This window comes from Leptonotus elevatus, chromosome 1 (genome assembly GCF_054856555.1).
Source record: "Leptonotus elevatus isolate MCC_2025b chromosome 1, RoL_Lele_1.0, whole genome shotgun sequence".
Lineage (NCBI taxonomy): Eukaryota > Metazoa > Chordata > Actinopteri > Syngnathiformes > Syngnathidae > Leptonotus > Leptonotus elevatus.
In genome coordinates this window covers 32,256,690-32,279,362 of record NC_141239.1, presented here as the reverse complement: position 1 = coordinate 32,279,362, position 22,673 = coordinate 32,256,690, and the positions used below count along the sequence as shown (strand labels likewise).

At 38.6% G+C, this 22,673-nt stretch overlaps 1 protein-coding gene across 1 annotated transcript; it reads left to right on the top strand.

Annotated features, from left to right (window-relative positions):
- Positions 1–271: 271 nt before the first annotated feature.
- On the top strand, positions 272–20,828 carry tom1l2a (target of myb1 like 2 membrane trafficking protein a). The gene is made up of 16 exons (XM_086092633.1): positions 272–388; positions 4,208–4,292; positions 5,808–5,886; positions 5,965–6,114; positions 7,633–7,767; positions 7,836–7,970; positions 8,062–8,178; positions 9,561–9,694; positions 9,781–9,823; positions 11,101–11,272; positions 11,658–11,751; positions 11,946–12,021; positions 12,656–12,730; positions 16,279–16,338; positions 18,060–18,096; positions 18,205–20,828. Exons 1-16 carry the CDS (start codon positions 337–339, stop codon positions 18,342–18,344), a joined length of 1,584 nt encoding a protein of 527 aa, XP_085948759.1. The 5' UTR covers positions 272–336; the 3' UTR covers positions 18,345–20,828.
- The last annotated feature ends 1,845 nt before the right edge of the window (positions 20,829–22,673 follow it).

Genomic DNA, 22,673 nt, shown 5'->3' with positions numbered 1-22,673 from the left:
GAGGCTCGAAAGTAACATCTCTTAGCGTCAGAGTAGCGTATACAGTATTTTACCTTCAGAGTTCAGAAATGCATTTCACGACTATAATTTTTATATTAAGTATTTTTATGGAATTTACAATACGTGAGATATTCTAAAAATGCATTACAACCTATATGCATGGAGGAAAATGTATGCCGATACCACGAGAAGCACACTATGATTGACAGCCATTTTAACCATTAGCATTCTTGGTGTTGGATGTGTGTTGTCCAATAGAATCGCTCTGAAGGCGGGGCTTAAGAGTACTGTCTGGGCCTCCGCCTGTCACCGCCAAGCGGATTGTTTGCTGTCAAAATGGAGTTCTTACTCGGAAATCCCTACAGCACTCCCGTGGGCCAATGCATTGGTACGTCCGCTTTTTAAATCATGCATTTGCTATGCAATGAAATTTACGGGATAAATCGCTGACTAACATTTCGGTGAGTGGCGCCAATGGAAATAGCGAGCTAGCATCCTTGTGGCAAACGTCATCTAATTGGAATGAGCTTCCAGACACCCTTTTTTTCCCTACTAAACACCTGACATACTCCGTTGTAACGACATTCGCTAAAACTACTTCAGCCTACTCAGTGCTCACGTGTGCATTTTGGTCCCTTAAAGTGGAGGGGAATATTTGTAAAGGTTTAGTTATGAAAAGTTGGCTGTAGGTATGTGGCAAACAAGTCCGTTTTCCGAGTTTAATAATTATGTACATGTAGGTTGCAGTGTCGCAGGGTTAGTTACGAAGTAATGAGAAGTGTTTCCAATATTGTGGTTGACCTAAGTAGGTGTGTGAGTGTGAGTGTGAGTGTGTGTGTGTGTGTGTGTGGGGGGGGCAGGTAAATGTCCAACCCAAACTACGAATGTGGGCAAGATGACCACACTGTACGTCTCCAAAGAGATCCTGCGGCATTTGCTTCATTCAGTGCGTGAGAAGGAAACCTCCCTGTCATTCAGGACGATTACGATTTTAATCTAATAACCAAAAAAACAACAACTATGTATACTGATTCTAACTCAGTTTTAACATAAACTCATCATAGTTTGTGCTTAATTGCCACAATCAAGTGGTTGGTAGCTATTATAAACATGTCTTGTAAGCCACCCATGCAGCATTCTGCTACTTGTGGAAAATTACAACTAACAATAACATCTGGATGTAACAGAACATAAGCACAAAAGCTTTTAACAATCCAGAAGACAGAATTCGATTTCACAAATTCGCAAATTTTCACTGATTCGATTTTCAAAATGACAATTAATCAAATTGATTATATTTATTGCCCAGCCGTAGCTGGGAGGATGTATTAAGACTCCAGGGAGATTACTTCCAATGGGATAACTTGTAGTTTGGATTTGAAATGTGTCCATGTGACTCCAGTCCTGGAATCTTTCTGACAAACTCAGGTAGTTCTTCTCACAGAGAAGACTCATAAAGTGCCAGAAATAAAAATACAGACTCCAACATGAACCAATAGAAAGAGCTCTCAAAATTATGCCATTCAATTCATACGTCACTGCAACCTACAACCACACCACAGTAATAAACATGAAATGAATACTGTACCTCATTGACTCTATACAAACAGAGCATTGTTATCTATGCAAAGGCACCGTTGTGCAAGTGTACCTAATGTTATGACCTATGACCTACCCACATCCCTTTGTAGCGGTTGAATCTGACACTGTTTCTGTACTTTGCAAGTTTCTCTGAGACACGTAATTTCATCCCAGAGCAGAGCTCATCAACTTTCAATCATTAAAGAGTCAAAAGCCTCAAAACCCGCCGTTATCTCAAAGTATTCCGCTGCAGGTGAAAAGGGCATTTCCTTGAGGTGCGACATGTTTTGTTGTTGCTGTTGTTGTTCAAGTGGAGGATGGATCCTGTGATTGATTGGGAGCTTTAGAGTAGAGACTACTATGTATGTTATAGTTTTGCATTTTTAAAATTTTAATTTATGACTCCAACAATATGTGGATCATGATGGAAGAATCCCCCAAAAAATCGAATTCCGTTTCAAAAACTAACATAAACCAACAAAAACTTCATTTGAAAAATGTGTGACAGCAAGGGTGAGGTCTTGAATTTCTTTTGGTATGTTTTTTTGCTTACTAATACAGTACTGTGAAATTGCAGTCTGTCATTCTGAAGGATTGCCATTCAGCCGCTGCAGTCGTAAAATAAATGTGCGTTACATCTAAAATTTTACATTCAAGCCAGTTTTTTTAATGAAATTTTTTATTTAACTTTACATTAACTCATAATTTTCCATATGTATACAGATATGTCTTGTTGACTTCTAACACTCAGTTAAATCCTTTTTTTTTTTTTGGGGTAGCCTGCTTGTCACAAAGACAAGTTGGAAGTGTGACAGCAGCAAGGAGAAAAGTGGTGATGGGACTGAAAATGTCAAATGTGGAGGGTGCGAATAGAGAGAGACAGCAGCCTAGTTGGCACTGCAAGGCACTGCCTACCTCATAATCATCTGACTCCACTGATCAGTTCCCAGGATTGGGATGGGAGGAGTGGGGAAACGTTGACATTACTCTGTGGGTGTTTAACCCTCTGATGGCAGTGAAATTTCTTTAAACTCGGTTCTCGACGCAGCCCAGTGCCTGGGCATGAAAGTTGGCTCAAAGCCTCTGCATTTCAAGCAACGCAGATCCTCCTGTCCAAACGTCGAAATAATCGAATCCTCCGTTTAAGTCCACTTTTCGTCTTGCACTTATCTGCATCAAATTTTTCCGCTCCATGTTGATTTGCTTAGCGCAGTTTTGCTGTCAGTGCGCCAAGTGATGCCTTAAGTCTGTCTGTTTTAAGCCATCCTTTAAGTGCCCTTGGATGAAACACGGCATCATTACACAATATTTTTGGTTATTTTATTTAGAGGTGTCAAAATTACTCGACAAGAGATCGATTATAAAATCAACTATTCAGGAATTGAGTAATCGTTTAGAGCAGTGGTGTGCAAACTCGGTCCTCAAGGGTCCTGCAGGTTTTGGATGTTTCCCTACTCCAACACAGCTGATTCCAATCAACAGGATCATTATCAGGCTTATGCAGAGCTTGCTGACGCGCTGATCATATATCAGCTGTGTTGGAGAAGAGAAGCATCCAAAACCTGCAGGACTCCGGCCCTCGAGGACCGAGTTTGCCCACCCCTGGTTTAGAGCCATTTTGTCTAACTTAAAATTGTCCAAATCCTCTCATTTCAGCCTCTCAACTTTAATTATTCTCTCATTTCTGTAGTCCTTCATGAAAGCTGACTAATTATCTTTTGTGTTTTAACTATAATAAGACATTTGTGAACATCTGTTTTTACTTCGGAAAACAATGACCGAATCAGGAACTCAATCATTTTCAAAAAGGTTGGTTAGTACAAAATCAATCCTTTGCGTATGATATTGCTTCATTGTTGCTTTTAAAAAATATATTTTTTTAAACAACTTAACAATACCAAATAAACAACAATTGGTTACTAAAAAAATAGAAGGGAAACCGTTTTTTAAAAATAGTTTTATGCAATATTGCATTAAATATGCATTATTTAATTAATTGATATAATCGATACAATAACCAATTCTAAAAATATTCGATAGTGACAGCCCTAATTTTATTATAGTACAGTATTTTAGATCCTATAATGTTAGGCAATTGCGTGGCCTATTTAAAGTCACTGTAAAGTGAAAGTAAATATACATCCATCCATTTCCACTTGGGTATATCTCAAAACCACACCAAAGATGGATGGATTATTTAAGAAAAGAAGAAAAAAAAAGGCCAAGTATGTAAAATGAGGTTTCAAAATTATGAAAATCCATCTGTTCTCTCTTCTTTTAAATTCTGAAATCACGCCCCACTCAACTGTCAATCAAAAACCATAACTGCGACCTGGAAAAGACTACTTTGTTTTTTGTTTTACCTGCAAAAATATACTATGTGCCATGCCCCCAAAACAGCAGGAAAACTGAAAAAGTAAAAAAGAAAAAGAAAAAGAAGCTTAATCAAGCTTTATCTCCACAATCTTGTACTACATAGTTCTCAGTCTTTGCACATTTTCAATAGCGCTATTCAAACAAATCTCTGAACTCACGTCACAGGTCATTAAAGCATTTTTTTGTTTGTGTGTATTGAATAAGAGTAAAAAAAAGAAAAAAGAAAAAAGAAATATTTTTCTTCTTTCAGAGAGGGCCACTGATGGAGGGCTCCAGAATGAAGACTGGGCCCTCAACATGGAGATCTGTGACATCATCAACGAGACGGATGAGGGGTGAGTTAGCGAAATGAGCCAGCACAGGGTTTGCTGTTCACTGTGTAGGATTGGTGGAAAGAATTCTGCTGCTCACGTTGGTGGTGCCCACGTCATTTTGTCACGGAGCCCTCTTTGTTTTACTGGCTGACTCGAGCAATAGTTCACGGCCGCCACAAAAAGCCTTTTGTTAGCTTTGGAGGTGACAGTGAATGCACTCACTTCTCTATTTACTTCTCGTATGAACGCCCATATGTGGGAATTAAACTGATATCATCACTTCCTCAGTTAGATAAATAATCAGGATGATGAATCTTTCAGCAAGAATGTTAAAAATGCTTCCTTGTCCCCCCCACACTCACACACACACCACACACACCCAATCTTTTCGCATTACACACCAGGATTGTAATACTTTGGGATTTGTCTTTATAGTTTGTTTTTAAAATTCGAATGGTTTTAATTATTTTGTTACTTTTTATTAGTATTTTTTTTTTTAAATGCTTCATTTTGTTTTAGTTTTTATTAGTTTGTGTATTAATTTTAGTTGTTTTTTTTTAAATAGTGGGTATTTGTTGAGTGATAGATAAACAATTGGAAAAAAAAGGTCACTGAGTATTGTGTAATAATAAACTACAATTGCCAAATGACTGTTCAGCCATCTTTTTTTTTTGTACAGCCGTACATAATACTGAAAGTACATGTATGAAATTACTTGACAAAAATGAAACAAAGAAATTTTTTTGCTATATTGTTAGTTTTAGTTTCATAAAAATGAAATGTAGTTTTCGTTTTTTTTAAAAGCGTTCTCATTTTTTGTTTATTTTGTAATTTTTGACAATTTAGTTTGAGTTGTTTTCATTGATTTTTTTTAACAATCATGACCTTGTCCAAATATTATGTGTTAATACATGATACATTAATATAATATAAACCCAAATATTGCACCACGTAAACACTGGCGTTCAGGTGATCCTGTGAGAGCAAATGATAATGCGTGATAATGAAACATGTAGTAGAGAATCATAAAGCGTATGAAGTCTCATCTGCAGTGTCGACACGGGCAAGCTGGACTCTTCAGTCTTCATGCATGGACAGCGGCGACATCGCCTTAGGAGAAAAGCGAGAGAAGCAGATGGTGTGCTGGCTTCACTCCGTCACACTCACACACATCCACCGACTGACAAATGGTCGTCTGTTATCGTGTCATGAAAAATAATTTGTTCCCGACACAGTCGACATGGGTAAAAAAATATACTCCGGAGTCTGGACCACTCCCATTTTGTTACATCTTAATGTATTAATTTGTGTCTGATTAAGTTGAAAAGTGGGCTATAAATTATTTTCACCAAAGTGAACTGAACAGGTTTGAAATGGAAACCACCATTTTCAATGAAAGGAAATCCTTTTAGACAAATGACAGTGATTTCCTTTTTTGTTTCCAGTATGAGTGTCAATGTTTCACCTCAGCTGGTGTCTTCCTTTCAAGTTTTAATTTTATTATAAACATTTTTTTTTTTACATGTGTTTGTTTAGGCCAAAAGACGGCATGCGAGCACTGAAGAAACGACTCGGCGGCAACAAGAATTACCGAGAAGTCATGCTGGCGCTAACGGTGAAACACATCGCCACAGACTTTTTGACTCCAATGATTTAGATTTTGTTATTTCACTGATCTTCTGCGACTCGGTAGGTAGTGGAGACGTGTGTGAAGAACTGTGGCCACAGGTTTCACGTTCAGGTGGCCAACAGAGATTTCATTGATGGCGTTTTGGTGAAAATCATCTCCCCCAAAGCCAACCCGCCAACCATCGTGCAAGACAAAGTGCTGTCGCTCATACAGGTACATGCATTTGTATTATTGTAAAAAAGAAAAAAAAACACACGTTTCAAGGGCGTTGCATTATGGTGTTAAATTTCAAAGACAATTTGACAAGGAAAATTGAACGATGATCATTATTTTTGTAATTCTTTCGAGCGATTAAATAATACCTTTATATTTTACAGATTTGTTTTCAACTATCAATAGGAGACTTTTTTTGTGTGTTTTTTAACTGCTTTATTGTCTTATCTCTTATGTCAATTTCGGGCAAGTATTCACTTTCACATTGAAATAGAAAATACATTTTTTGTGAAGCCAACAGTTAATGAATTGATGTTTTCAAACCAGTGTTCCCCACATTGCCTGCCGTTTTACAGCATTTACAGTTAGGAAAATAGTCACCAAAATAAGTCATATTTCATAAGAAGTTACATTGTCAATGTGCCAAAGGTAATATATAATCATATCGAGTATATGCCTATATAGTGTGGAGGGGCTTAAATAGCTCGATATGGACCCAAACCTTAAATGATAAAAAAAATTATATTGAAAATAGTTAAGGTCTTTTTATACTTTAATTTTTTATAGCTAAATAAAGGAATTAAAAAATAAATAAATGTTACTTTATAATTTCAATTAATACAAAATATTTGACAAATTTAAATGACTATTATTAAATTATAATTATTATTATTTAAATCACTTGCTTTTAGACAAGAGCATAGAAAGAAGAGAAAGAAAAAGTTTACTGTTAATACTATAAAGAAAACCAGTTTTTCATTCATTATATTGTCATATTACTATTGTTTAATAAAACCCTTCTTCGGTTCCCTGGGATCAACCTGAAAAAAAGCTCCACAAAGTTAGAAAGTTTCTCCTCAAATGAAGTTATTGATTTGCAAAATATTTTGAGCCCAGCATATACAACTGGGAAATGCAGCATGAGTGACACTGACTCGCCGAATTACTTTTAATTGTGCAGCAGTAGATTTTTAAAATGGTGCTCCTCATTCAGCCCTTGAACTGCACCATCTCCTCTCCTCCCACAATGGCGACACACTACCACGACACACCATAGGCTATATCTACAGCACATATTCCGATCTCTGTGCGGTGAATGTCCAGCATGTTGGCCTTGCTTGCCCTCTCATCTCAAATCTAAAGTGATGCAATGCTGCCATCTGCAGGGATGTTATTGTCATTACCGTTCCACAAACTGAGCAAGAGCCTCTTCCACGTTTACTCGTTGAAAAATGTACTAAATGAATATATACGTCACTAGTATATGTGTTTACCAGTGTTTGTTAGTGGTCAGATTCCTGTTGATGAATATAAACGGCCACGGTGGTGAATGAGTTAATGTAATTCAATCGGAGGCCATTTCTAACTATGATTTGTTGTACTGTATGTTCTGTTGCGATACTACTTTTTCCTTGTTGTAGAAATTGGCTTAAGACAATCTATACTGGCACTGGCTTCATCAAGATGTTGTCAAATTACCTTGTAATGAGTGAATAATTGTATGTCGCTGTGCGTTAGGCCTGGGCCGATGCATTCCGGAGCAGTCCTGATCTTACTGGGGTGGTCCACATCTATGAAGAACTGAAAAGGAAGGGGATGGAGTTCCCAATGGCAGATTTGGATGCACTGTCTCCCATCCACACACCACAGCGGGTACATTTGGAAGTATGCATACATAACATACATACATATTGACTATTATCTCATATTTCTCCTCTCAGGGTACACCAGAGGTGGACCCAGCCATGATCAAGTACCTCGCACCTGCAACCACTGCTACATCTCCAAAACCTGCAACAAACTCACCTGCCACACAGGTCTCGCCACGTGGCCCCATCACTGCAACTCCCGAACAGGTGACATACACTCAGACTCACATTGGACCATTCGATGCTTGTTTTCTCACATTCATGTTCAAAAATAATTTGTGTCTGTCTTTGCCTATAGGTGGCACGGTTACGAAGCGAGTTGGACATCGTGAGAGGCAACATTAAAGTCTTGTCAGAGATGCTCACGGAGATGGTCCCTGGCCAGGAAGATAAATCCGATCTAGAACTGCTCCAGGTTTGATGGAGGATTTATATTACAATATACCTAACTCTGTACATGACACTAGTTTGCATTTGTGGCCCCATTTAAAGCAACGCACGACGTATCCTTCATTCAATAAGGCGGTGTGTATGAACATTAAAAAAGCAAATATCAATGTCATCTGATCCCCTGTATAAAGGTTACAGCCAATTAAGTATCAAAATAATGACATTCCCTGTATGCTGCCTTATTGGATATTTTTGTCGCCGCTGTGATGTATAATACAGCACTGTTCAGTTTGGACTTGTTTCCTGGTTTATTGCGCTATAAAAATGTCATATGACATCATTGAGTATTGCCGTGATATAGATGGTTCTTCTATCATCTCAGGTTTCATAGTCTTCCTTCGAGAAAGAAAGAAAGAAAGAAAGAAAAAAAAAAGATGACTTTTTTTATTTTAATAATGAATTATTTCATTAATTTACTTTAAGCAGCACATGTTAAACTATACAACAATACTCACAAGCACTTAAGGCACTTGAGTCACTTGGAAGTAGTTGTAAAAATCTTCTGGTTTGTGACTTAATGACTGTATTATACTGCCACCCGGTGGCCAGGTCGCGCACACCAGAAGGCGTTGCAATAAATGCATCATGTTGCACAGACTCCTTAATTCTTTGCATTCTATTTAATTATGTTACTGTAACTTTCATGAGCTTTAAAATACGTTACACCTTTTTTGGGGGGGGGGGGAACAATTATTGACATTTCCATTCATTTCTATGGGGAAAGATGATGTTCAGATATAAGTGTTTTGCGTTATTGACCGAATTAAACTTGTATCTCAAGCTACCACTTCTTATTTTTTTTTCTCACTGCTTAATATGTCACAAAATATCCAATGCTGGGTTTAAACATAGTGGTAGCTTCTTGACTTATTTTGATCAATGCTGACAAGTATGCAAAATAAACCTGGCATAAGGTGACAAGCAGTCATAAACATTTCAAATACATACATATTTTCTTTTAACTTGTAGTAGACATGTTTATGAAGTAACTCTAATTAGAGCACAAGTGTACAACATACAAAAGCGGAAACTCTATGCCTGCATGTGTATGTATTATGGCCACCAGGGGGAGTAGTGTACATAGGTCTTGACTAAACATTTTATTCCCAGTGATGTTATGATCATACTGCTTCAATCATGAGTCAGTCTTCTTTTACTGACTTAACTATATTCAACTTTTTAAACATAATAGATTTGCAATACGTGGTACACCTTGCAACCTAAATCAGATCCATATCTTTTTATTTCTCTCCTTACCTAGTTATCTGTCAAACTCACAAATTTGAAATCTACTTCATCCTCTATTCTTTTTATTCAACCTGGCTGTATGCACTGCCTCCCATTAAGGAGCTGCACAGGACATGCAGAGCAATGCAGCAGCGAGTCGTCGAACTGATCTCGCGCGTGTCGAACGAGGAAGTAACCGAGGAGCTGCTGCACGTCAACGACGACCTCAACAACATATTCCTCCGATACGAGAGGTGTGGTCAGTCGAAAGGATCATGTGGGGTCCTGAAACAACCATTATTCATTCTCTTTTTTTTAATGTATGTTGTGCTGCTTCCAGGTACGAGAGGTACAGGTCGGGGAGAGGCGCTCAGATCAAAGGGGTGAGTATTGCCAGTAGCTGCTCTGAATGCGTCCATTGTTATTTATTTGCATGGTTGGAGAAAGTCTGCTGTTTGAATGCGTCAATATTTGCAAGTTGACTGTAGGCACATACAAACGCTTTGCGAGATGATCCAACCCTAAACCAGTGTGGACGCTACAGTCCAAAGCAACACTTAGATGTGCAATCTGCTATTTGGAGGGTACATTTTGCCAGTTTGTCAGGTGAGAGAGGAGCGGGGCATCTCTCGCCACATCCCACATAGCTGTTTGTGTTTGCTTTCTGTTGATCTGTGTGTGCTCTGTCTGTTTGTATTTTGGCTAGCTGATGGAGACAAGTATGACATTGCTGCCATGTTAAGGGCCAGCCAAAGTTCCTGGGATGAACAGTGTGATAGTAAACATACAAAACTATATTTGTGCCTCACGACCTTCCCTGTTTTCTGCCCACGTCATCCTCAACCCGCAGTATGACAGTGAACCCTGCCCTAATTGTGCTTTGCCATATTCAAAATCACCTTTTTGTGGCATTTATTCCCAGCTATTCACTGATAAATTCACCCATTTGTGTTTTTGGAACGCTTTCTGTAATGTTCTTAGATGCCACAGGATGGCACCAAAGACCTGGCTAATGAAAAAGTAATGATTGGTGTAAAAGAAGTGTGTTTTTATTTAGGGAAGGAGCTAAACTTATAGGCAGGCTAGCTAATAGCATCATTGTTGCCATGTTATAATGCAAGAGGTAACGGTAAAAACAATTGTGCACCTAACTTTTGGCCTGGTGCACCTAAGAAAAAATGTTGGTTGTACAAGTACCAGTGCAAAACGTTAGTCTAGAGCCCTTTCTTCGTTTGTGTCTGAATGACTGTATTGCACCGATTGCACTGTCCACCACTGCGTTATATGCACTTAGGTTGTATTTCAATTATTTTTTTATCAAATCATCTGTAAGGAATTTACATTTTAAGTTTGATTTTGTAAGATCAATTTGAAATAATTTTAAAGTTTTTTGTTTTGTTTGTTTGTGGTCTGTTTATAGTTTTAAATATGAATATATGCATTCATAAACATTTTTAAAGTTCATAAACAATTAGTGTTTTTTTTGCTTCTAGCGAGATGGCTTGGTCTCCATTTACTGCAATGAAAATATTTTCCTCACCACAACAATGTTAAACAAAATCATGTAGAAGTTATGTTGATACCATTTATTGTCCCGCTACACAAATTGAGCCCATATAGTATTTTCTTTTCTATTTTTAAAGCTGCCTTCTTTTCCTAGATTTTGGGTGATGCCACAGATGACAACCTGATCGACTTGGGTCCCGGCTCTCCTGCTGTGGTCACACCCAGAGTGGCGTCCAGCCCGCCTCCTCACAGCACCACAGGGGCCGCTGCCTCCCCAGCCCGTAACCCCGCTGCTGCCTCCCTGTCCTCTGCGCTGGCCGGCCTTGGTAAGGAGAGAACACAGTATGTGTGCTACAATTTGTCTGTCTTTGTCCTAAAACTGCTTTCAGAGTGACTAATAGCTATAGCAACTGTCATTTAAGGACTAGGTTTAACTTTTCAAGCAAAATGCTTCAGCAAGATTACACAAATAATTGCTACCCCGTCCTAAAGGGTACCTCTCATTATCACGTTAACACTCCAAATGTCAGCTGAAGATCCCCATCACATATTTGACAGCAAAAACGGAGATATTCAGAGTAATATATAATTAGGTAATTATATACCATGCTGTTTTGCTCTGTTGCTTACCATGTTTAGTTAACAAGCTCCATGGCTGCTTTTTCTCCTTCTACTGTAACCCCATCCCGCTGTGATCTCACCTCGTTCCAGATGTCGGTCCTACAAGTCAAGCAAGCCGCAACCAGGACGACTTTGACATGTTTGCCCAGACGAGGAGCAGCTCTCTGGCTGAACAACGCAAAAAGTATGCCGACATGGGTTTGTATTGCTAGTTGAAGAAGTTTTTTTTATGTGACAGTTATTTTGACAAGAATCAGACAAGGAAGACATCTAGGAAGATTGATTGTTAAGATGGTCAGCTAATAGAAGTTTCCAAAAGGCAAAGCAACATTGCCTGGTAGTTCTTATCTGTGATATTGATGTGTTTGTTGTGCACAGTGTCAAGTACGAAGATCCCCAAGCTCTGGGTGGCCTGGCCTCGGCTTTGGATGTTAGACAGCACAACGCGGGAGGGGTGAGTGCACTCGACTGTGTTGGATGAGACAACTTTAGCGCAGATGTCGAGCGTGAGTTACACGGGTGTCACTAGTGTCTGTCTTTCTTGCGACCGTCTGCCATGCTCACATTCACAGTGGCCATCTGTGTGCATTGATGCAAACGCAAAGAGTGAACCAACACGTATTTGCACAATTAACACATATTTGATAGATTCTATTCCGTTTGAACACATTGCAAAGGACACCATATGGACAAAGGTCTCCGTCAATTAAACAATCCAGAGCTTGACCTTTAGGTTTCACGTGTTGTAAGCTTCAAAGGTCAGTTCCATACTTTTCCAATTTCATCCCTTGTAAGTAATGGCAGGGTGTCCCAATACTTTTGTCCATGTGTTGCATCTGCATGTTATCACTTTGCACGCAGGCAGTTCTAAAATTTCAACCTCCATACACATTGGTGGACATAAATGCCAATTATCAATCAATCACCCCCCATATTTTCATCTTCCTCTGGCTCCTCTATTTCAGTCTGTCATTGCCCTCCTTATAGAGACTCCTCTTCCATGTTTGACTTGGCTGTCTGTGTTATACTATGCTGCGTCCTGTGACCTGTCTTCTCTGGAGTAAGGTGTATTTCTGTTGTTGATTCAGCTGAGGGTAGAAAGGAGTGATAACCCAGCAGATCAGGAGCTGCCCATAGACAGCTGGCTTATTACCCAAGGAATGGTGAGGACTTCATCCGTAGTGTCCCCTCCTCCTACTCCCCCCTCGTCATCCACCATCACCACCCGCTTAATCAAAGCCTCATCCATAATCCACCGCTCTTGGTTTTTAGTCTCACGTCACTCTCTACTGGATGGCAAATGTCCCTTATCCCAACTCCATGTCTAATAGAGGTCTTGTACTCCAGTGATGGGTAATATGATGATGCGAACATTAAAGATAGCGTTTGTCTATGGTTGCAAATTTGGCTCTGCTGTTTTTAGCTGACTGAGCCATTTTCTAAATATTGCAGATGGGGTTGCAGATCTATGAACAGGATGGCTTTGTGCCATATTTTACATGACAGAGCATCCTGTTTGCTCAGGTATTTATTCTGCTGAATTCATTTAAATCCTAGATGATTATTTAAGCCCATTAAAAAAAAAAAACTTGAAAGCATTTTCTCCATATTGCCCAGCACTGATTTACTGTATTGACATAGTTGCCACACTGAAAAGTTACTGACACCTTTCACCTTAACTTCCCCCAGTGCCCTTAGGAATAAATGGGCCTACATGATGAACCTTTACCTTCTTTCATTAGCCGGATTCATCCTGTTTCATAAGCACACTAGTAGACTACTAATGTCCCAGCTTCATAGAAAAGGTTTTTAACAGAAACTTTCTGTTGAAGTTGGAAAGAATGTGAAATTGTCATCATTTTATTAGATTTTTTTGTGGGTGGACAAAATACTTTATTAATCATGGCTGGAACACTGAATTTAAATTCCTTTGTTTTACGAAGACATTTTAGACAGTTCTGTGCTTCCAACTTCGTAGAAGGCTCCTTTTTGTTCCAGCGTGCAGAGGTAGGAGTCACAAGTCATAAGTATCGTGAATAGGATACACAACTCTGTTCACATGCATGTTTTGGTAGCATAAAAAAAATTAACACTAAGAAAACATTTTCTGCCATGTGACTTATACAACTCAATTGAGAAAAATCTTTTTGAAAAAAAAATGTAGGTAACATGGGGATGTGGCTGTGTTCAGAATGAACTAATCACATTCAAAAAAAAAGGGGGGGGGCGGAAAAAGCCTACTAGAACATCTGAACTTTATTTGGGGTTAATCAGAGGCCATTTAAATGGTGGCAAGTTGAATTGATTTAACTTCAGCTTTATTGGTAAATTCTGAACACAGCCACATCCCCAGTTATCAGGGTGTGTAGACTTCTGCAACCACTTTATTTCAGTTATTTAGTTTTGTTTCCCCTCTTAAAAATATTTCCCCCCAATTTGATTATATATGTTGTAGGTCACATTAATAGTGGATTTAATTTGATTATTTTCTAACTAAATCCTTCCATTTGAATAGGGTTGTGTTGACTTTCAACATACACTGTAAGTCTCAAGTCTTAACTTTTAAGTTTTGGCAAGTCGAGTTGGATATGATCCTGCTCAGTCACAACTAATCTTTGCACATTAGCAACAATTTTCACTTCGTCTCGGTGTAATTGTCAGGTGTCCCATTACTTTTGTCCAGATAACATAATGTTATTCCCGGACAAACCTTGTTCACCATGCAGTATAGCGTATCACTTATTGCAACATAGCGGTGAGTATTGATCTGTTGATAAACAAGACCTAAGATAGCCGCCACACGTCCCAGTCTGACCTGACATTGACCAGTCAACTAAACACATATAAACACTGTAGTTGTCATGTTTTTAATAGAGTGGCAAAGAAATTGGTGTTACCTTTGTAAATATTGAACTTTGAACCTTTTGAGCCCTCCTAGTCCGGTTTCTCTCTTTTGCTACTTGAGCTTGAGTCTTAGTGTTACTTGTGAATGACTCTCACTTGCTTTACTTTAGATGAGCTGTCTTCTCCGCTGTGAACCTACCAATATGACTTTTGATACGTCTTGTGATAAGTGTTTTCTTCCTTAAAATATGTTCAGCTGTTTGATTTGGCTGCAACACAGCATCTGTATTGCTTTTAATATCGAAAAGCATGCAAATGTATCGGTTTTTATTTTATTTGTATTTTTTTTTTTAATTATAATGGATGTTTTCTATTTTCATTATGAAATGGAACCTGTGAGATTTAACATGTTTGGGGACACAGATCACTGATTAACATTAACTAGTTTATTTATTTATTTATTTTTATTTATTTATTTCACCCCCCCCCCCAAGTGGGGACAGTCGAGGGAGCATCTGATTCTGTAAATGCCAAACTTGGAAACAACTTTACTGGTGCATCAGTAATGTTGTTTCCACCAGGGGATGATATCATTGCCAATATTTAGATATAAGATCAACACAGTTTGAGAGTCCATGTGAGAAATGGCTGCATTTTTTATTTTTATTTTTTTACTGTTGATTACAAAAGAACAAGAAAAGGCAGAAAGGAGAGAGTCTATTCTGTCATTTGGCAGATTCGGTGTGTACTGGTATATATAATTATTAAGCACTAACGTGTTTAAGTATTGGAAATTTTGAAAATTTCTAAAATGGCTGGCAATCGGTGTTGCCAACACCACAGTAAGGAAAGTAGCTATTGGCTGGCCTGAAAGTCACTAGAAGTTGCTAAATTACATCATTGCCTAATTTGCATAATTGGCCATTTGTATGAAACTAGAAGAGAGGAATAACGTCGTGCGGGAGAGGCAAAAAGCCAGAAAAGGTCGCTGGTTGCTTTTGACAAAAAAAGAAATCACTAAGGCTTTGGAAAGTTGCCAGATGTAGCGAGAAAGTCGCCAAATTGGCAACACTGCTGACAATGAGCTGCCCTAAGTATCAAGATAAGTTAACAACATGAAAACAATGAAACAATCAATGATGACAAAAGTGTAATTTTCACTTCTTCTTTTTTTACATGCTTACTTGTCTCAAAACTGTCAAATGTACCCACTTTAAAACAATTTAAAAAAAAGAAAAAGTATTTCTCGTCTTTAATAACAAATAATGAAAAGTAATCTTCAAACAATTTATGGAGTACACTGAACCGTCCTCCAATAAAAGTCACTCACACAAATATGTGTTGCCTGTCACACACACACACACGACATCCTCAACGTCAGTTCGTCGTGTGCACGGCTGTGCGCGTGCTTCAGGTGTGTGTGTGTGTGATTGCCTGTCGACACTCCCCGTGCCTGCGTGTTCTCCTCCAATCCATCTCTTAATCAGGTTGAAGTGATTTGCTAATTCTCTAATGATGTGGAATAATTAACGCTCCTGCGTGACATTAGGCAGCAGCTGTAGCATCACGGAACTAATGAGAAAACACAATTTGGGAACTCCTGCTCTTGAGGTCAGCAGCTCCCTGGCAGATTGTTGCGCAACAACAGCTCAGATTTGAGAGTTGGTTGGCTTTTTCTTTTTTCTTTTTGATGCTATTTAATTTATTTTCTTTCTATTTGTGCCATGTGTGATTCCTCCTCTTTTCTCTTTTTTTTTTTTGTGTTGTGATATTTGTTTTCCGTTGTGTGATGTGGTTGTCTTTTGTGTTGTGTGGCTTTTTGTTTTTTGTCGCCGCTCCCTGGTTTGTCCATGGCTTTGCTCCGTAGATCCCTGTATCGCAGTCCTCTGTTATGGATGACATAGAGGAGTGGCTCTGTGCTGACGTGGTGAGACATGATTTACCTTGATTTCAAATCTGTTCTTTTCTCTTCTGTCCCTCACTTTTATTTATTTTTGATCCATCCACCCCACAAAGCATGAGTTTATTTTCTTCTAACTTCATTTTTCTTCTCACTTAATCCTTCTTTATTTTCACCATGATTGACATCACAGATGAGCGTGAGGCTTGACTTACCCGCAAAACTTCATTAGGTACACATGCACAATGTAATGAAAGTCCATGTTGCCGAGTAAAGTTCAATTTGGAGACCGTCCAAGAGGTATTCATTGAATATATTTATTATTGTGGTTGTACAAGTAGTTTGTAGGGGCTTGCCTGAATCTGCCTTGCATTTTAATACGTAATATTTTGCCTCTCTCGAGTCGACAACTCACTACAAAATGCATGTTTACCTAATGAAGTGTTGTTATTGTAAAGGCAGTATTCAAATAGATTTTTGCATGTTGGGTTTGTGTCAGTAGACTAAAAACAGTCCATATTTTATTCAAATCTATGTCAAGTGTGGCACTTTTGACATACACTTAAGAAGTGGAGTTACCTATTACTGTGATTATTTTGTAGTTCGTTTTTGGAACTCAAGTACCCCAGTAGCTTCAAATGGTGAAGAAGAAGCATTTATTAATTACAAATATAGATTTCTTAAATATTTTTACAAACTAATCTACTTTTTATGGTCTCTGCTTGAGGTAAGGTGTAGGGCTGCAACGATTAATCGAATTACTTGGCGAAGCATTGTATGAATATTTTTTTTCATGCACTTAAGCCTGGTACACACATATCGAGAGTTATTGTCCCGATTTTGCCCCTTCTCGACCAAGGGCGTCAAACGCCCGACAATCTTATGTCTTATAAGACTGTCTTGTAAGGTTATCTTTATGTTTGAGCTGTGTTAAGAGTGGATTTGTCCCGATAATTGGGTCCAAAATCTTAAATAATGAACATGTTCAATATTTACGACGAAAATCAGAGGTTCTCCCGAGCCAGCTGACTCCGCAGACTGTGACGTGAACAGAATGTTTCCGACATGACAAACGAGTGCCCGTACGTTAAACACATTAATATCACCTAAAAAAAAGTGTTTGTGAAGTCACGTGTGATCACGCGAGAGCTTTCCCTCGGAGGACTGGATTCTTGACCAGTGGTGGAAGACAATCTTTATGTGTGTGCGGAGCTGTGATGAGATTATCTGAGCACCCCGCACACAATCCGACCAAAACTGTTAAATGCCCGATTTTTTTATCTTTATGTGTGGGGTCTGACAAAGATAACATCTTTTAAGATTTGAAAAATCCTTATGTGTGCACCAGGCTTTACTTTAGTGTATTGTAATGCCTAGGCAGGCACTCAACAGGCAGTTAACAGCCAGACAACTTGACACCCATGTCACTCACCATTTTACAGCTACACACACTCAGTCATCGATACTACATTAGAATGTGAGGATGGTGACCGCAAGTGGACAAAAATTATACCTGCACCTTACATGCACGTTTTTGTGTTTAATAAAACAAAATACATTTTTATATGATTAATCGATTCTAAAAAACGTTCCATAGATTTAGCCCTATTGAGGCCTTTATGGTCCACGTGGAAGACACACTCACTGATTCTTTGTGCCAAGGTATTTATTGACTGAAGGCTTTTATTTAAGAAAATAAATTCAGATTGATTTACAAAACTATCAATAACCACTTTTTTCATTTATAGAAAGGCGAATCTCCAGACGAAGGCGTAACCAGTGAAGGTGCATCAAAACTTTTTATTCATTTGCCAAGCTTCCTTCTAAAAAATAAATGCACGACCAATCACTTTCGCACGGACGCGCTTTAACGACTTGTTGTGTTTCTCTCAGAGTTTGATAAGTTCCTGGAGGAGCGAGCGAAGGCATCAGACACATCTCCCCCCGGGGATGACCCCGCTCATCCCGCCCGCGCTCCCGTCGGCTCTCACAAGAAAGCCGAACGGACAGAAGACGCCCTCTTTGCCTTGTAGACTCGCATCTGAGCATCTCAATCGCACCCTCGGGCCGTCTGAAGGTTGGCACTTTGAATGACTCCCCCCTGAAAACGGTCCTCCGGCCCCATTTCGGGTTGCGTAAAACCATTCGTGGATGTATTTGATCCATCAATGTGGGATGTAGTGACGCCTTATTTCACATGACTAATGCTTCACCAAAGGATAATAGCCTAGAAGGGGGGGTTAAAAATATGAGGTTGGTTGATGTGAATAAACATCACCACTCAAGTGGTAATATCGTGGGCTAATTGCTAATGTATGCATTTATTGTTTTAATGGTTTGTTGCGTACTATGCACAAATGCTGTGCTTATGATCATGTTTTCATCCCTCCCCATACGCATTTCCAGTAACAGTTAAGTGGAGTGTATAATCCCGCTAACAAATCTCCATTGAACTGATACAAAATGCAAGTGTTCATGTCAAAGTATTGTAATGCATTAAGGACTTTGACTGGAGAGCGAAGATAAGACTAATGTAACTTGCTACTTCAGCTGTTCTAAATTAAAAAAAAAAGCACATCTTAACAAGCTGTGTGTCAGCAACCCTATAACCAAAGGGAATAAAAACAACCCAAATACAGTGGTGCCTGGAGGTACGAGTGACCCATCTGAGGCGTTTTTCCAGATACAGGCCCTGTATGGGAAGTGAACTCAACTCAACTTTGCCCTCCGCTAACCTAATACAAACAAAATGCAAAAGGGCATCAACGGGCTAACAAACTGCAACAACAGCCGCTCTGTTATAACACTGGATATTTGAACACAAATATTGCATCAACACATGTAGACAGACAATATATCACTTAATGGAACATTTCTTTATTGTCTGCAAAAAAAAAAATATATATATTACAGAAGTTGTCACTTGTTGAAGTAGTCCTCTTTGTTTGCATTTTTATGACGGACTGTATTTCAAGTCGTCCTGGTGGCCAAGTCGTGCACACCATGGAGATTTGCAATGAATTAGTCATGATACACAAACTGTAATTAAAAAAATAAAATTCCATTTAGTTATGTTAAGCCAAGTAAATATTAATGAGTATACTATTACTCTTATAAAACACATTGTATTTTTTTTTCTGGAACAGTTGAATGGCATTTCTGTTCATTCTTAAAGGCAAAGATGATCTGAGATACAAGTGTTTTGCATTAGAAATCGGAACATGCAAAGAAACTCATATCTCAAGGCACCATTGTTTTGAAATTTGTCTGTTAAGCAAATATATATAGGAAGTTTACATAATATGCCCGTTGAGTAATTTTTGGTCGGAAGAACTATATTTAATATCTAGAGTTATTCAAAACTGACAATTTCATTAATTTCCTGTCAGTAATTAGGCCCAGTGTATGCGGCTCATCAGGATTTAATTGTACTCCTTCCAAAATAGTTAACTGGCATCCACACTTTGAAGCAAACAAACAAACCTACCGGTAATCTCTTTGTTGTTCTGCGTGTTTACAAGATGATTCATATTTTTCTAGGGAAAGGTAATATTATTTTGAATGACTTCATTTTGCACCTTACTTTTTTAAAATAAACTTAATTATTGACCAGAATAGAAATGGCGATAAATGAGGTGTTTAAACTGCCAGGACTGCGCCAAACTATTGTAACCAACCACCTACAGGACAATAAATATAAACTACTGTAATGGTATTCTTATTAAGGATATATCCTTGGCTACTTATCTCATTAATCGTGCTATGCAGAAGGGTGATGTATGTATTATTTCTTCCCTTGGTTGTGTATATATGTTTTAACAGTTTTTGAGAAACTATATTTTTACCATTCATTATTTTGATGTCAGCCCAATTGTTATTTTAGTTTTTGTTGTTTCACCCCCGTCATTCATCTGCTCTTCCGAGACTAAAGTATTTCTTTGGTATTTTTTCCAAGATGCCAAAAATCAATCCTGTCTTAAATTCCAGCACCTTTAACCTAGTTGTAATTTTGCTCAGCACATATAATTTATATTTTTTGTTTTGTTTTGTTTTTCAGCTTAAAACCAAAATCCTTGTTATCAGATGCAGTATTATTGTCTGGATTGCCCACTGGATTTGTTAACAACCTTTAGACACATTGAAAAATACATTTGCCTACATAATATGCATAACCATCTAGTATTAGGTTGAACTCAATTGGGTGTTAATTTAAGAGATTTAACAATCAAACATTGCATAAACAGTTACCAAACAGACTAAACAAATATGGCCTGACATCATTTGAAAAGGCCCTTAATAATGTGTTATGGATTTCTGGACTTTTTAACAAAGTGATTTAGTGGAGTTATGGTGATTGCAGCATGGACTCTTCCAAATTCAGGTTCTGTTGTTAATCAAAATGCCACTGTACACATTTTGCGTTTGTGGACGCTCCGTGGCTGACTGTCGGGTGGGTCTCTGTGTGACTTTATGCACGTATGTAACTGCCCAATAAAACACGTGAGACTGCTACCTCACACGGTTTGTGCTTATTTGTACATGACGTCACTCAACGTTGGCTGCATGCTGAAGTTTGAATGTAAACAAAAAAACGTTGCAGGTTTCTAACAGTCGTTTATTGTCGAGTAACGCCTGTCCCGGTTAGGTCTCTGTCGCGTCACTTTATCGCCAGTTTGTAACAGGTTGCCGACTCATGGCTGCCTCTCTCGTCACAAGTCAAAATGGCGGTCTAATGCTTCATTCGAGGACAAGAGGAAGGTGGGAAGTCGGACTTTTCCGACTTCAAACCAGGACGTGTGCACGAGAACGGCCATTTGAACTTGGAGAGCCCAGTTGCGAAGTCGCTGGGGAAAAAAAGGACCCCAACATCACCAACCAGCTTCAATATGACGTCACTCGACAATAATAGAGACGCAGACCTTGAAAGGCAAAACATAATTTACACAATTCTAAATCTATTTATGTCTTTATTTGTTATGGCATTACCATTGTTATTTGAAGTAACTTCATGTAACCCAATGTGCTTTGAACTGACTGCGTTAATCAGAATCAGCCATCGTTTACATTTGCCTCAAACGCAAAGTCAAAATGTGATTGCAGCCTGGTCATTCTGAAAGGGGGATTACCACATTTGCGGTCCCTTCTCAAGGTTCCTTAATTTTCCCCTAATGTTTATTTTATTTTATTTTTTTAAAGTTTTTCCGTGTCCTCTTGTGGTTCGATCAGGTAATGCCGTTAATATTTGTCAACTGTGGGCATGTGAAGCCCTTGGAGAGTATTTTGTGATTCAGGGATATATAAATAAACTTGACATGAAATGTGTTATTTGACTACTGTAACAATGTGCCTGGTTTTTATGCTATAGTCACAGGCAAAAGCAATACAAATACGCCGTGTGACTTCACCGAAATATCAGAAATGCCCGGATGTTCGGAATTGTCAATTTAAACAAGTCTTGTGGCAGGTGTCGTGTTGGCTTCATGATATCAAAATGCTTAACTTTTTGAGTAGTATGTGTATAGTTAAATCTCCCACACTGCTTCATAATACAAGCTATTTTACTCCATCGTATTGTCCCATTGGCATAGTTGCAAAACGGCATGTTTGCCATGTTTCTCCATGACAGTAAAGAAATTTGCTGCAAGGCTTTGGACCTCGTTACTCTCGGTCAGTGACCTAGTTACCCAACATGTCTCAGTAGAGCTGCACCTTTGTGTATACATGACACCAAATGGGGTTTTAGTTAGTAGAGGCTTATTTGTAGAGGCTTGTTATTTGCTGAAAGGGTTTGCCTTCTCATTTGTTTACATGATACAATTGTGATGCTTCTAAAGGGTAGAGGGAGGATGGGGAAGGCATAAGTCGTTTTTAATACAGTATATTTGAAAACAGTATATTTTATAGTTCTTTATTTTTGGGTGACCCAAATTATTAAAATATGATTACTTGTCATCAGGTGATTTCCCTGTCTCTCTTTAACGGCGAAACACATGATGTAATCTCAGAATCACAGTTGTGACGTCATATCACACCACTCCGCTCTTCCGCTTCCCATTGGACAATTCTACTGGTTCTACAGGCGGGGCCGCGAATGCGAGTCAAGCAAACTTGATGTTTATTTCAATTTGTATGCTCGCTTCCTATTGGCTCTCGGGAGACAAGCCCACGTCATACCCGCCCATGCTATAAGATTTTGTTGAAACAAACTGGCGCTAAATTGGTGAATTAACAGCGTTTGAACAAACAATGACGTTTACACCGTGGTATGCATTTGATAAATTACGTCTATGTGGCGTTGCAATTACTTTATGTAAAGCGGTCGTTTGTTTTTGTCCACATGTTGTCACGGAACAATCAAAACA

Bases quoted from the DNA above. Each gene is read 5' to 3' on its own strand.
- tom1l2a (XM_086092633.1), top strand. From the start codon at position 337: ATGGAGTTCTTACTCGGAAATCCCTACAGCACTCCCGTGGGCCAATGC. The intron at 4,293-5,807 runs GTGAGTTAGCGA...GTGTTTGTTTAG, and splicing joins ATCAACGAGACGGATGAGGG to GCCAAAAGACGGCATGCGAG. The intron at 12,731-16,278 runs GTGAGGACTTCA...TTTGCTCCGTAG, and splicing joins GGCTTATTACCCAAGGAATG to ATCCCTGTATCGCAGTCCTC.